At 34.1% G+C, this 15,376-nt stretch overlaps 3 protein-coding genes across 3 annotated transcripts; all 3 read left to right on the top strand.

The window, feature by feature from the left end:
- Positions 1-940: 940 nt before the first annotated feature.
- TRIADDRAFT_27462 (uncharacterized protein) lies at positions 941-4,029 on the top strand (the record flags this gene model as incomplete). The annotated part of the gene is made up of 8 exons (XM_002114454.1): positions 941-1,045; positions 1,636-2,015; positions 2,403-2,733; positions 2,840-3,011; positions 3,133-3,233; positions 3,338-3,565; positions 3,661-3,790; positions 3,857-4,029. 8 exons carry the CDS (start codon positions 941-943, stop codon positions 4,027-4,029), a joined length of 1,620 nt encoding a protein of 539 aa, XP_002114490.1.
- Positions 4,030-6,365: 2,336 nt separating this feature from the next.
- Positions 6,366-8,645, top strand: TRIADDRAFT_27610 (uncharacterized protein; the record flags this gene model as incomplete). The annotated part of the gene is made up of 7 exons (XM_002114453.1): positions 6,366-6,606; positions 6,708-6,799; positions 7,180-7,266; positions 7,411-7,655; positions 7,792-7,885; positions 7,988-8,185; positions 8,334-8,645. Coding segments are annotated over 7 exons (1,269 nt in total), but the record flags the coding sequence as incomplete, so codon positions are not given.
- Positions 8,646-10,277: 1,632 nt separating this feature from the next.
- Positions 10,278-13,998, top strand: TRIADDRAFT_27763 (uncharacterized protein; the record flags this gene model as incomplete). Its single annotated transcript, XM_002114452.1, has 8 exons — positions 10,278-12,267; positions 12,343-12,473; positions 12,568-12,660; positions 12,748-12,856; positions 12,991-13,110; positions 13,227-13,307; positions 13,424-13,511; positions 13,680-13,998. 8 exons carry the CDS (start codon positions 10,278-10,280, stop codon positions 13,996-13,998), a joined length of 2,931 nt encoding a protein of 976 aa, XP_002114488.1.
- Between the last annotated feature and the right edge of the window lie 1,378 nt (positions 13,999-15,376).

Raw genomic sequence — 15,376 nt, 5'->3', positions numbered from 1 at the left:
GATAGACTATTGGTAGTCCATGATTACAGTACTCAATGCTGCCAGTATTTTTTTGTTTTAGTAGTGCTAGTAGTGATAGACTATTCGCATGACTGCAATACTCAATGCTTCCAGTATCTTTTTTTTTAGTAGGGCTAGTAGCGATAGACTCTATTGCTAGTCCATGACTACAGTGCTCCATGTTGCCAGTCTATTTTATATTTTAGTAGTGCCTTCCAAAGTCAACCCTAACTGCAATGCCAAGGTTGATGTCCATGGTTCAGCCATTGTTGAGTCCAGGATACTAAAAATGTCCCTGCCGGCCATTTTATTCGATCCTGTCTAACTCATTTGAATAACATAGGAGTAGAAATACACTGTTTTCTCTCGATGCCATCCAAGGGCTTCTACACTATACTGTACCTCGATTTTGATCGCTAAGGGCTTAGATATGGCTTTCGCCTAAAGCTTTCTCTAGTCAGAAACGACTAAACGAGAATCTTGGATACTATACTTTGACGAGTAGACTAAAAATTCTTGCTTGTGGGTAATGCTGTCATGATAGCTAGGAGAAGAAGAAGTCGCCCAAAACAGCAGTGGCAATCTGTCTGGTGGAGCATAGTGATATGATTTTTGCTCGTAACTGGCGGTCCCCTTGATCAATGATACTCCCTGTACTGTAATAGACGGCGCATTATTATTATCTTTTGGTAGTGCTACAGTATGCCTCTTCCGATTGCTTTACGGCTACTAGTATAGACAGTACTGGAACTTCTTTCAGTAGTCTCCCAGTCTCGTGATCTTGTCCTTTGCAAAACTAATGTCACATGTGGAGGCTGAAGAAAGAAGTTTCAGTATACAGTAGTATAGAACACCAGGTAGTAATAACATTGGTAGTAATCTGTTACGACCGAAAGTTCTGATTTGGCATTTTTTTTTTCCAGCACCTTTGGCAACAACGATGTACATTTCTAGTACTCTTGGCAACATTCACATACCTGACAACATAGACTTTTACCAATTTATCTTCAGAAATTGCGATCAATATTATAATCGAATTGCCCTGGTAAGGTTTGATCGGTTCTGTAGCTACTGTCGTAGCTCCTATCGTAAAAATGTCTTGCTCAAAAATTCACCAGTCTTGCACAAAAGTAGAGAATACGCGTAAGATAATTTATTCATCAACATTCTCCACTCATCATCATCACTCCTAGATAGAAATTACGACTCTGTTGACATGATTTTGAATACGTAATTAAAAAAAAAAGTAGATTATAAGATTATTATATACAGGATAGATATAAAAACAAGAATAGAACTGATGGGTGGGGTACAATTTTTACCGGCTATCTTTCAATTTCCAATCGCCTCTATTAGTTGAAGCAAATACGATTACCTGTACAATTAAGCTAAAAGTTCAGGGAATGATAGATACAAGTACAGCACATCATTTGATATACTGTAGTCAGTCGATTTTACGATAGATACCCGTTGGCATTGTATCGAATATTGGACCTTTTACCTAGTGAAATGATGACTGTGTTTGTTTTTAGTTTCTCCATTTTACAAGGAGGTCTACAACAAGAGTTTCCGCTGTATTGTTGATCATTGATTCTGATCGTAGTGAAAATACATTGCTAATCTTTTAAATTATAGATTGATGATGATAAAGAAGAAGCGAAGTCAATTACTTATGGCGAATTGCGAGATCGGATTGAAAGATGTTGCTCTGGTCTGATTCGTTTAGGATTGCAACCCAAAGATGTAGTCATGATCCGAAGTCCTAATTGCTTAGAGTTTGTTATCGGCTTCTTTGCAGTTATAGCTGCAGGTGGTATCGTGACTACTTGCAACCCAATCTTCACAGAGCATGAATTGGCAAGACAGCTGAATGATTCGAAACCGGCATACATAATTACTCACGAAAGTTGTATCAATACGGTTAAAAAAGTCAACTACAGCTTCAGAAGAAAAATTGTTATTGGCAAACCCCCAATCCGTGATAACAGCTATCAAGCTATGTTCGATCTCATAAAGTAGGTTCATTTACCCTGTTTCATTTATTCGCTTATAGCATAAACATAGCATGCATTCTATATGACTGTATGAAAGTTTCCATGAAATGTCGTTGCAAAAACATCCAAAATATTTACTCTACTTTTTTTTATATTAAGCTAATACTTTACTGTACAGCATGACTGTATATAGATTTTGTAGATGAGGGGCGTTATTTCATGTGGTAGATCATTAAGTTAATATTCAACTAAAATCTATTTAATAAAGCGTCAAAAAGTTATCCTCACAGTTGCGTAAATCCGGATGTTCATTGTGAATTTTTATCATAAAGACATACAGTACAATGACCTTTGGGAATGCTTGCGTGTGATTCTTCTCCTTATAACCATAAATTCTCTATATTGTAGCGGCAAGGTTAACAAAGCTCCTAGGAAGTTCAAGGTTTCCCCTAAATCAGATGTTGCCGTGATCTTATATTCGAGTGGTACTACTGGGCTACCAAAGGGTGTCATGCTCTCCCATTATAATTTAATAGCTGATATGGTGAACTTTAGTCATCGTGATATTGGAGCTTTAAATATGGATTCTGAAGACGAATGTTTGTTAAATGTCTTACCATTATTTCATGTATATGGTCTGGTGTCTATACTTTCGTTTACGTTATGTAATGGACGTCGCTTAGTCCTTCAATCGAAATTTATACATACGAAATTCCTGAATGCAATCCAAGAGTACAAGGTATTTATAGTTTTTGAGTGGATTGAATATGGATTGAATGTAAATAGTACGTTATCCCTTATCGATTTTTAGACAGACGGCATTTTTTTCTTCTGCATAATTATAGGTCACTAAATTATTATGTGTGCCGGCCATGGTATTGTTTCTAGCTAAAAGTCCTTTGATTGATAATTATAACTTGTCCAGTTTAACCTACATTAGTTCAGGAGGCGCCCCAGTTAGCTCAGAAATTGGTGAAGACTTGCAAAAGCGCTTAAAATTACAAACGTTTAATCAAGGTAGAGTTGAATCGCTATTTTTAAATTATTTATAAAGTAAAGTCTATATCATTATACGTGTCATATATTCATGACGTTATATAACTTACTTGTCATCTCTCTGTATGTGATGGATTCTTAGGTTATGGTATGACAGAATTAGGCCCACTGGTGGTGTATGCATTTTTAAACTCTTATAAAGTTGGTTCAGTTGGTAAATTAGTTCCCAACACGGATTGCAAGGTTAAATTATATTCTTTGATTAATTCTGTAGAATAGTAATGATTAATTACAAACATCATCAGCATCATGTAATCTACCTCAATTTTATGATAATTACCCAATAGGTTATCAACGTTGATAATGGTGAAGCCGTTGGGCTCAATGAAGTTGGAGAATTATGCTTCAGGGGACCGCAAATGATGTTAGGCTACATCAACAATCCACAAGCGACTGCAGATACTATTGACAAAAATGGATGGCTTCATACTGGTGATATTGGGTATTATGATAATGAAGGCAACGTATTTGTGATAGATCGTTTGAAGGAGCTGATTAAATTTAAAGGATTTCAGGTTAGTTTAGAGAGCATTGCTAATTTTATAATCTAAGCCTTTGCTGCTGTTAATATTGTCAATATCATCAATTCTAATTTAAAATCATTTTGTAGATTGCACCTGCTGAATTGGAAGCTATTTTAAATGATCATCAACAAATAGCAGATTCTGCAGTAATCGGAATTCCTGATGAAACGGCAGGAGAAGTCCCAAAAGCTTACGTAGTTTTAAGAAATTCTAAAGGTAATATTTTATGACGTTTGTATTTTTAGATATTTTGCATTAGCTAATAAACTGAAACTTTTTCAGATTCGCTTTCTGCGAAAGACATTATCAAGTACGTAGCCGAGAACGTAGCTTGGTATAAACAACTGCGAGGTGGCGTAGAATTCGTCCAGTCAATTCCGAAATCTGCTAGTGGTAAAATTTTACGTCGAGTCATTCGACAGAATGAAAAATCTCGAATCAGTAGCAAGCTGTAATATTGACCAAGTAAGATACTGACGGACGAGTACTGATGGCGATCTTTTAACCTGGTGCTACGACGGGGATGACTAGCTGTTTATCTACCCTCTTTGACTGATTCCTATTTTGCGTGATTGAGATGATAACAGCTATAGGCTGTATTGTCAGCTTCTAATATAGTAATTTAGGCAACTTGGTGGTGAGCAATTTATTTTTAACGTTTGCGAATACATCTGGTGTACTGTATATTAAAATTTTGAAAGAAATCATTTTCAATTTCATTTTTCATCAAGCCAATTTTTTATGCGTAATTAAAAGTAGAACCTGTCAACATATAATAGCGAGCACATTATTCGATTAATCATTATATTTATGGTTTCTTTAATACAGTACTAACTTAACCCGCACCCACGGAGTACGAATGAGACTGATGATAATAAATCTATAACTGTTACGGCACTGCGTTGCCTAAATTATAGAATTTCAGAAAATATTGTTGCTGACAGTGTTTCAGTATTATAGCATATGAGCCTTTTAGAAGGGTAGTTCTTAAGCGTTATAGTAGCAGTACTCTATTCTGACTAGATCTTTGGACAGATTAGGGTAGTAATCTGTAGAAGCAACTCAAAGTCAGTACTTTACGTTAGACTAGTACTGTAAACTTGTGAGGAAGTAGTCCGTGACAATAACATTATCAATTAACTAGTTAATGTTATACTCAGCATGCTCAGCACATAGTCATAGTTAATATTGTATGGATTGTTGTTCTAGTCGATATTATAAACTTATAATTCCAATATGTTTATACGGATAGTGTCACACATTACATTTCGGAATCGACACTTTGAATGAATTTATTTTATTTTAATACCAATAGCACTTGAAAACGTTGACATTGTAAAGTGTCAAAATGGCAAAGCCGGTGTATTGACATATTAACTATAAAACCAGTAAAAGATATATGCATTCCTTCTCGACATGCAGTTATTTATTGATGTATAATTGCGCATGGCATTCTACGTCCACGTATGGACTGTACTATTATCCTATTTTGCTGATCAATTTAATTTATCTTAACCGTGATGACCATCGGTCATTGTACACTAGCCCCCGCCACCTTCCCTTACATATAGTTCTTAGAATATTTAGCTGAAACTGTCCTAACAAGTTTATGTAAGGTGGATGGAGCTACTGTATGTGCACTAGTCTCCGGCATCTTGTAATTCTATTTTATTTACTACCTATTGGCATTGAAATATAATGTATCGTTGTAATATAGTAAACTATAATTACAAGATGCTGGAGACTAACGCACTGTACACGACAGTGCTCCAGCTGCCAGGTTGCCTTTTGGTTTTGCACAATATGGTGTACGGTTATGGTTACAATTCTAGCGACAATACTTCGAAGAAGAGATCATTCTTCCTTTTCCTTAGTTTAAAATACTGCTCTCATCGTCTGTCTCCTAGTCAAACTCAACCATAGAAATTCTTCTGACCTCGATGAACTTAACAGACTGACTATAGTCCAGTTGTACACCAGACCAGACTGGATCGGACAGTAGACACTCTCCTCGGATGGACGGACTTTCCCTAGCAGATGAGGCCCCCTCCCAATGGCGAAAAATAGTTACTCAGTATGGATTTTCCCAGTCTGTTTTCTAAATCACTCTGATTAATTTGAATAACATTTATTGTTTAAAGTTACTGCTTCCAAGCAGAGCTTACTAACAGCCTATGAAATACAATGTAATATTACTTCATTCACAAAATCAATCAATTTAGAATCGACTGTCTATATACTAAATTTAGTACTGTCATAACGAAGTGTTTGACACAATTTGTTGACCAAAGTTGGCCAAACGTCTGTCCATCTAAAGGCATATCCAGTCCAGTCTTTTAGTACTGTAGTCCATCTGTCCACGACAGTGCATATTGTACAGTGTACAGTGTACAGTAAAGAGCCTGAGTGTACAGTACTGTACAGTACAGTACTGTACTGTACTGTCACGGATCGTGCCGTACCGTATCGTAACCTTTTCCTCGCAATCAGCCAATCAAAGCGCACCACCAGAATTTTCAAATTCAAAAAAAGAGGAGGTGATATTTACGGTACTTTAGGTACTATATAACATCCAAATTGCTGGGATTTGCCCATTTCAAATCAATCTGCTGTTCATTCGGCGAGCAGTAAGTATACTATACCTTAGATTTCAAGACTGACTGTTCGATTCAATCGACTTGATTCTAAATATTAACAGTGCAGTCTACTAACAGACAACATTGAAGGAGCGATTGAAAAAAAAGTCGCTCTCGACTTTCCACCAGTTGTGTTGTGATTGGAGAGCATTCCTTTTCTGTTATTCAAGAATCCTATTTGTAATATTGCTGTTATTACCATGGAGGAATCTGCAACTTCAAAAAGTGGCAAACTAAATCAGTTCTTTGGCAACAAGTTGGTCCATCCGTCATTGAAGGATGTTTCCTGCAAGGAAAGTTTTATTGATTGCTTCTTGATGTTATATGACGAATGCGTCCGTGACAGTTCCAGTTCTACGAGTGTTAGCCGAGATGCTATAAAATACGTTAATAAATGTATGTTGTCCATTTTTCAATTGATACAATTAAAATTGATTTTTCTCAATAATTCTGTATATTTTCGATGTGCAGAAATTGAATTTTATTATCTCTCCTAGATACTGATGCTATCGATACTCTAAGAACCATGTTCGTCAACAAGGAAGACTTTGAGGTCCAGCACATCATTGGTCGTGGCCACTTTGGAGAGGTAATGTGCATTCTCTTGTTTTAGGGGGGTAACTTGTTGTAATTATAGTCACTAAATGTCATGATATAGCTGTTTGCTCTACTGGAGTACGTAAGCTATTCAGTGACGATTAGCTTGAAGTTTTGTGACGATTGTTTTCAGAACAGCTTGAAATGTCATCTACTTACTTTATCCATCTATTTTAGCTATACATATGCGCATACGATATCTACTTAGGGGTAGATACTTTATGCTCTTTCTACCTTACATTTTGTAAATAAGCATTACGTCTATAAAGTAGTACAATACATTAGTCTTAAGCTGACGAAGTCATTCGGTTATTTCTAATTCAACACAATTTCCTTATTGCACCCTTACAACTGTATCGAAATTTTTTGTAGGTACAAGTTGTTAAAGAAAAGAATACAACAGATAATTATTATGCAATGAAGGTTCTGAAAAAGAGTGAAACACTCTCTCAAGATGAGGTAAGTCAACACTTGATACGCTTATAGTTGTTATACACGGATATATACGAAATATTAAATTTCTGCATCTAAATCTTTCTTCAAAAATTCAATTGTAATGATGTATCCATATTAAAAAATAAAATTATCAATGTTATATTATAGATCTGCTTCTTTAATGAAGAAAGAGATATCATGGCCAAAGCTAATAGTTCATGGTTGACTAAATTATTATATGCATTTCATGACGATGACTTTCTCTATCTGGTTATGGAATTTCATCCTGGAGGCGATCTGTTATCTTTACTAAGCAGATGCGATAATCGATTAGAGGAAAGCGCATGCCGTTTTTATGCAGCTGAATGTGTTTTAGCCATCCATAGCCTACATATGATGGGTTATGTTCATAGGTTAGTAGAATATAGTTCATTCAAAAATTTAGCTTTTAATCTATAATGTAAATTAAGTACTGTGTGGTACGATTTTTTTACTTTCTAAGAAATTACACCTTGTTATAATCATATCACTAACTGATTTAAATTATAGAGACATAAAGCCTGATAATATCTTACTAGATAGCTCAGGCCACGTTAAATTAGCAGATTTTGGCTCTGCTGCACGACTATCTCCTAATAATACGGTTAGAATTGAAACCTTAATTCGTCATTATTATTTACCGTTGATTTTCTGTACTTTAATAACTTATTTCAAAAATTTATTATAATTGATCGGTTTTTAACAGGTACTTTCAAAAATGCCAGTCGGAACACCAGATTATATTGCTCCGGAGGTTTTATCTGGCCTCGAATATGGTGGTACTTACGGTATCGAATGCGATTGGTGGTCACTAGGAGTTATGATATATGAAATGTTATTCGGTCAAACTCCTTTTACCGGTGATACCATTATATCTACATATGGTCGTATTATGGGTTATAAGGTAAGTAAATTTACGATAACAATATATTTCGGATCAAAAAGATAAATACAGCCTTCTTGACGATTCAATAATAATTTTTTACATCGAACTTTAATTGAAAATAGTCCTGGTTAATGTGAATTTTCTATCTAAAAAATTCAAAAAATAGGATACTTTTAGCATTCCACCACATGTATCTGTTAGCGATAGCGCTAAGTTACTTCTTAAAGAATTAATTACTGATCAGTCAGAACGATTAGCCTACAATGGCCTTGGTTGCCATCCATTTTTCGATGGCATTAATTGGGCGACATTGCGTAGTACTGTGCCACCTCATGTACCAGAATTGAATGGATATGGGGATATTGCATATTTTGATACTTTTGATGATGCAAGTAATACTGCAGCTGATTTTCAAACTGACCTACAGACACTGAAGAAACAGCTACCATTTGCAGGCTTTACGTACATAAAAGATTTATCTGATGGGCAACCGATCAATTTAGGAATTGATAACAGTAATCAAAATTGTCTTCAGGATCTTGAGAAACGTTATGCAGGTAAAACTGAGGAATTGAAAGAAGCCATGGCTAATCGTAACGAATTAAAGTTACTAAATAGCCAATTACAGTCTACAATTGAAGAGCTTATGTCTACTGTTGAAGAAAAAAATGATCTTGTAGAAAGATTGCAAGAAACTAATCATAAATTAGAAAAAGATTTTGCAATGAATAAAACTGAAGTGAAAGGATTAAAAAGGCGAATTACGTTGGGTTTATCTGATAGCGAGAAGCCAGACAAGAAAAAATTGCTTGCTGAAGTCGAAGAAATGAATCAAAGAGAAGAAATTTTAAAGCAGAAAGATGAGAAGATCCGTGAGTTAGAAGAAATTAAGACTAAGGTAGAGTGTGACATGGATGGATTAACTAAGAAGATAGAACGATTAGAGAAAGAGGTACTGAATCAAAAGCAGCTAAATGAAGATCAGAAGCAAAGAATTTCAGAGTATCAATCTAAATGCGCCAAGTTAAATGAAAATGCTATGAAAAGTGCGGATACACTACAAGTTCAGTTAAATAAAGTTAATGCAGAATATCAAACTCGCATGGAGGATTATCAAAACAAATTGTCCAAAGCTAACGAGTCTAACATTGAAGCTACTGAATTAATACAAAATTTAAGGAGGACAAAATCATTAATGCAAGATGAAATAGATGAGTTAAAAAAGAATGCTAATGAATCCGATATGCATAATCGAATTGAAGAATTGGAAAGTGAGAAGAAATGCCTGGAAAGTGAACTTGGAGAAATACGACAAGTAGTAGCAAATGGTGATGCCGAATTTAGACTTAGTCAAATGCTAAAAAAGAAGACTACGCAATGTAATAGTCTTCTATCACAAGTAGACGAATTGGAACAGAAATTATCTTCATCTGAAAGAGCACAAAAAAGGGCAGAAAGGACTTGTAGAAAATTAGAAGATAAAATAAAGGAAAATGGCGACGAATATGACCATCAGATGAAATTGTGGACTCGTGATAGAAAAAGATTTGAAATAAATAAGATTGCACTAAGTGATGATATTAAAAAGTTAAATAACAATATTTCAAAATGCAAAGATGAAAATACAAATCTTTTAGCCACAAATCATAGCTTACAGGATGAAATTTTCGAGTTACGGCGTCAAAAGTATTGTCATTCATCTAGAAATTCCGTTGAAGGAGAAGTGATCAAAAACTGGAAATCGGAAAAGGAAAATCTCGAGCGACAATTAGCAGAATCAAACAATATGTTAGATTTGGAAAAACAGAAAACTGTAGCTCTTGTTACTCAAATTAATGAACTTGATAAAGAGAATATCGAAAATAAAGAAAATTTCCAAAATCGAATTACTGATTTGAAAGAGAAGTTATCAGGATCTGAACGTGTATCTGCAGAAGATGCTGACTTGATCATGAATATGAAGGAGAGTGAACGTAAACTTAAAAATAGAGTAGATGAACTGCAAGCTCTATTAAAAGCCAATAGCGATAAATTACAATCTACAAAGGGTGATAACGAAGCAATTAATAGTCTTAAAAATCAATTAAATGAAAAAGCAAAACAACTTGACATGGTGAGGGACGAATGCGATAATTACAGAAGAGAATTATCGCAACTTAAGAATGGCACTGATCGATCGAAAAGAATTTGTGAAGAACTTCGAGAACAGCTTGCAGAGAAACAAAGTCACATCGAAAATCAAGAATTGACCCTTAGTACCCTACGAAAGACATGCAATATTCTTGAAGCACAAATTCAAGATTTGGAATACATTAATGAGGAATTAGAAGCTAAAGAGTCAAGTTACAATAAGCTGCAAGTTGAACTTGAGAATAATATGGATGAAGCGGAAAGAACAATTGCATCTACAAAGGCTAGCTTAGAGACTGAAAAGCAGTCAAGATTATATTTCGAAAACAAAGTTCTTGAATTCGAAAATTTGCAAAAAGATTCATTTAGTAAGCATACAAAAGATGTTGAAAAATACTATCAACAACTTGAGGAATACAAGAAGGAGTCAGCTATAATGAATAACGATATGGGTGCTTTAGAAAGGAAACAAACAGTCCTTGAATTAGATAATAAATCATTAAAGCAACAATTCGAACATCAAACTAAGCTATATCGCAAGGCTGAAAAGGAGCTACGAAAGTGTCAAAACGATCTAGTAGCCGCTAGGAAAGCGAACTTTATCTTAAACCAAGATATTGAAAGCACAAGTGAAGAGAAAGAAATGCTCTCGATTAAGATAGCCGAATTAGAAAGTCAGCTTGAATTAGTACAAAATATGCATAATGAAGAAAAAATGAAGTTGCAAGCAACTGCTATGCAGCAATCGAAACTGATCGATTATATACAATCATCAGGAACACAAAAGAAGAAGAAGCTATTAGGAAAGACTTTCAATGGTAATACGAATAAGGAAATTCAAGATTTATTAGACAAAGAAAAAGCTAACAATATTCAACTGAAAAGCAAGATTACACGTTTAAGATCAGAATTGGAGGCTTCTAGGTTAGAAACAGGCAGATTAAAGAGAAAGTTAACTGATTTAATGGATAAGGAAATAGCTGGTGAAAAATCGCTATTAGATAACACTCTCGATGAGTCATCCATGAATGAGTCTATTAATAAACCTATTAATGAGCGTTCTAAAGAAAGGATTCATCATAACATTCCACATAGGCTTACTACTTGTCTTACTATGCGCCCGGTAAGCTGTAGTGTATGTCTACATAGTATCCACTTTGGACGCCAAGTCGCAAAATGTACTGAATGCCAGACTACTTGCCATGTTAAATGTTCCCCTGCGTTGCCGCACAATTGCGGTTTACCGCTAGAATTATTAGAGCATCTAACTGTAGATATTAATAATAATAATAATAATAATAAAACAGATACTGATAAAAAACATACTATAAAGCAACAGCAAAGTTCATTATCAATTGCTGGTCATAAATTGCAGGGTTGGATGAAGGTTAAAAGACCAGGTAGTACTAAGAAAAATTGGGAAAATAGATGGATTGTATTAGCAGAGGATAGAATTGCTTTATATAATAAAGAAAGGGATGAAAGTCCACTGGAAGAATTTAGCTTGATTCTTAAAAATTCGGAAACTGTTATTAATGCCGAAGTGAATAGTGTTGAACTAAGTAGCGTTGCTTCGACTGATCGTCCTTTCATCATTGGTATTGAAATACGACCTATTACTGCTTGTTGGCCATCTCAGATAATGTATTTGATGGCATCCAATTTTACTGAGAAACAACGTTGGGTAAAAGCTTTAGAACATTTAATTGACGACCAAGAAGATAGTAGCAGACCAGTTGACGGAAATGTAATACTTGAATTACATGGTAAAAGTGTCAAGGAGATCAATTGTACTCTACCAAGTAAAGAGAAATACGTTTTTGTTGGCTGTGAAGAAGGCTTATTTACATTACACTCATCCAGTATCAAATCTAGTCATCGTTCCGGTAGCCTCAATCAATTGTCAGGGATACCGGGTGTATTTCAAATGCAATATACTGACGATCAGCAAATGCTAATATTAATCACAGGTTTGATATTATCTTATTTTCATGAAAGCAGTAACTGGATAATGATAATAATATAGAGTAAATTCTATTTTTAAGGTAAAGATAAGCAGTTGTGTTGGATTGATAGAGACGATCTTTCCAAAAAGGCTGGCACTTTTCCCCAGATGAAGCTGGCTATAAATACAGTGCAAAATATTCATTCATGCCATCTATTTTCATCCGCACGAGTAAATATGTAGCTTACATATATATATATATATATATTGATACAGTTGATGGATAGCGATCTAAAATTAAAAATTACTTATGATATGTTTGCAGATTAATGGACGCCTTTACGTTTGTGCAGCATTACAAAATAAAACAACTTTACTTGAATTTTCTGCAAAAGATAAAACATTCTGCATTAAAAAGGTGAACTTAGTAATACTAAATGCTACTTTTAAATTGTAATTTACCGCAACACTATCTTACGCTTATACTATATTTATTTGAAATTAGGAAATTGCAACCCAGGAACCATGCAGCTGTATTCAATTTACAAATTCAGGAGTTATTATAGGAACGGATAGATATCACATTATTAATTTGAAAACTAATGAAATAAATGGTAAAAGATATGTGCTTTTACATACGTACATGTAGTTTATTATTTTAAAAAATAGGCGCATATTAAATTTTTCTTTAATAGCAATTATATCGAGCAACAATTAAGCGTTGTATTCATTTCTCCTATTTTAAAAGAATTCTTGGACCGTGATGATTCTTCCCTTGCATTTGCAATTTATGGTGTATCATCAGCTAGCAGTTTTCCTATTGCATGCATTAAGATTTCAGACGAAGAATATTTGCTCTGTTTCTCTGGTAAGTGGCAAAGTGAAATCTTAAGAAAGTTGATGATGTTGATACAGTATAGACGTATGTAGTAAACATGTTTATTGTTGTCACAAGTTTGGTATTTTTTTGGTGTACTTAACTAGAATTTGGCATATTCGTAAATGAGTGCGGAAAAAGGACTAGAAAGGATGATTTAAAATGGTCAAGATTGCCTCTTACTTTTGGTAAATTAATTCTGTAATATATTACGTATACTATTAGCTATTTTAGTATTATAGGATTATACAGCTCTAACTATCTTAAATTTACGTCTGACATTAATGTATTAATATTCATATAGTATATCGCGAGCCATTCCTGTACGTCACCCATTTTAATTCTATGGAAATCATACAAATCCATCCAGATAACAGGTTTTTTACGCTTATGTCAATAACCAGCAAATAATCTTAAATGTTTATTTATGTTAATAATTTAATTATTATTTCTCTTGATGTATAATTTACATTAATGGAAATAATTATGGTATAATTTGATGCAGTTTAGTTGACTTAGTAACAATTTTCTGACATAATCATTTCTTTAATACTTTTTAGTTCTGTCTCACGACATCTGATGAATCTTGCCAGTCCTCGCTATCTCGGCCCAGCATTGACACAAGGATACATATATGTAGGAAGTGTCCACAGCGATTCAGTAAAGATGATTGCGATACAAGGTAAAGGTATTAAATCTATCCATAGCAAGCAAAGCGTACAGAGAACACCTTTAAATGAGGCCATCGAAAACGGCCAAATATCGAGTAGAAAGGTTGGCAAATCGAAAGTGACGGCATCGAAGAAAATACCACAACATCAATCAGAAAATCGTGATATGGGTGGTACTATAAATAATAATGCACAGACCTGTGTGTAGTAGGCTGTTACAGATACTGCACTATACTGCAAACTGTGCTATAGATATTACTCCATAAATGTGTGTTTCGGTAGATTGCTATATTGCACTTAAATTAAATTTGTGTATGTTCAAAGCCAGTAACGATGCAATTTGTGTATCGTACGTCATAAAATATACAAAGTAAGAGGGTATCTTTACAGAGTAATTCGGGAATTGTTAATTTTATATAAGATTTCAATAAATAATTGCAGGTTCATTTTTCTTGTTATAAATAGGCTTATAAAGAATACAGGTACAATTCTTGAAAGATTATTTAAATCGTTTCTTATTGTAACGGTAGTATCATATTCATCAGACTAAATGCTGTTATTAATAAGGCCTGTATTTGTTTTCATGTATATTACTTTCAGCTTAGCAAGAAGAGATGGAATACACATTACTTAATTTTTTATTTTTTATTACATCAATCTCTAGTGGAAATTATTATTCATTCTCTGACCATAAGAACTCAGATTCAGCTTAGATGTTAATGATATAAGGGCATATTGATTATTACTATTTTAAATAAGACGGCATTTTAATTCCTTTGTAAATGTTTGTAATAAAATATTCTGGGGTGTGCGCTAATATGAAACGAGGTATTTGGATTAGAAAGTGGATTGCTACGTCATTTGTTTGAGTTGATCTTCGATGTAGATTGTACAGTACTATATTAGTAATTTCCAGCCAATGAAATAACCACATTGGAAAAATAGTTTTAATTGATTTAGTGATTATGCTATGGAAACGGTTACTGTATACGTAAATATCCCTAACCTTAGCTCATGCCTTAAGATTGTGATATTTTGGCTGGTTGTATATGATTATAATGTTTATACGGTATAGTAAGAAAGATTGTAGTACACAAAGTTATTAGCTGCTAAAATTTGTTCGCGTAAGAAAGCGTATGATTTAGTCAGTTAATCAATCATTACGAGTACTATTGAAATTTTCCTTGTTCACCCCAATACACGTATGTAAACTGTAGGAATGTAAGAGATCCGCCTATAGCACCTCTAGGCTTGCCCGCTATAGGTCTATTCAATTCAATAAATGAAGATATGGATGCATGGGATGCTAGAGAATCAATTGCGTTCTTCAAATTATTTTTAACTTTGTATTATTAACCTTAACTATGGCAAACTAGTATGCCTTTATGCTGTAGTAGTGTTAGAGAATCAATTGCGTTCTTCAAATTATTTTTATCTCTGTATTATTAACCTTAACTATGACAAACTAGTATGCCTTTATGCTGTAGTAGTGTTAGAGAATCAATTGCGTTCTTCAAATTATTTTTATCTCTGTATTATTAACCTTAACTATGACAAACTAGTATGCCTTAATGCTGTAGTAGTGG

Source organism: Trichoplax adhaerens, genomic scaffold (assembly GCF_000150275.1).
Source record: "Trichoplax adhaerens TRIADscaffold_7 genomic scaffold, whole genome shotgun sequence".
Lineage (NCBI taxonomy): Eukaryota > Metazoa > Placozoa > Uniplacotomia > Trichoplacea > Trichoplacidae > Trichoplax > Trichoplax adhaerens.
The sequence above is the reverse complement of the archived record's forward strand: the minus strand, read 5'-3'. Positions and strand labels throughout refer to the sequence as shown.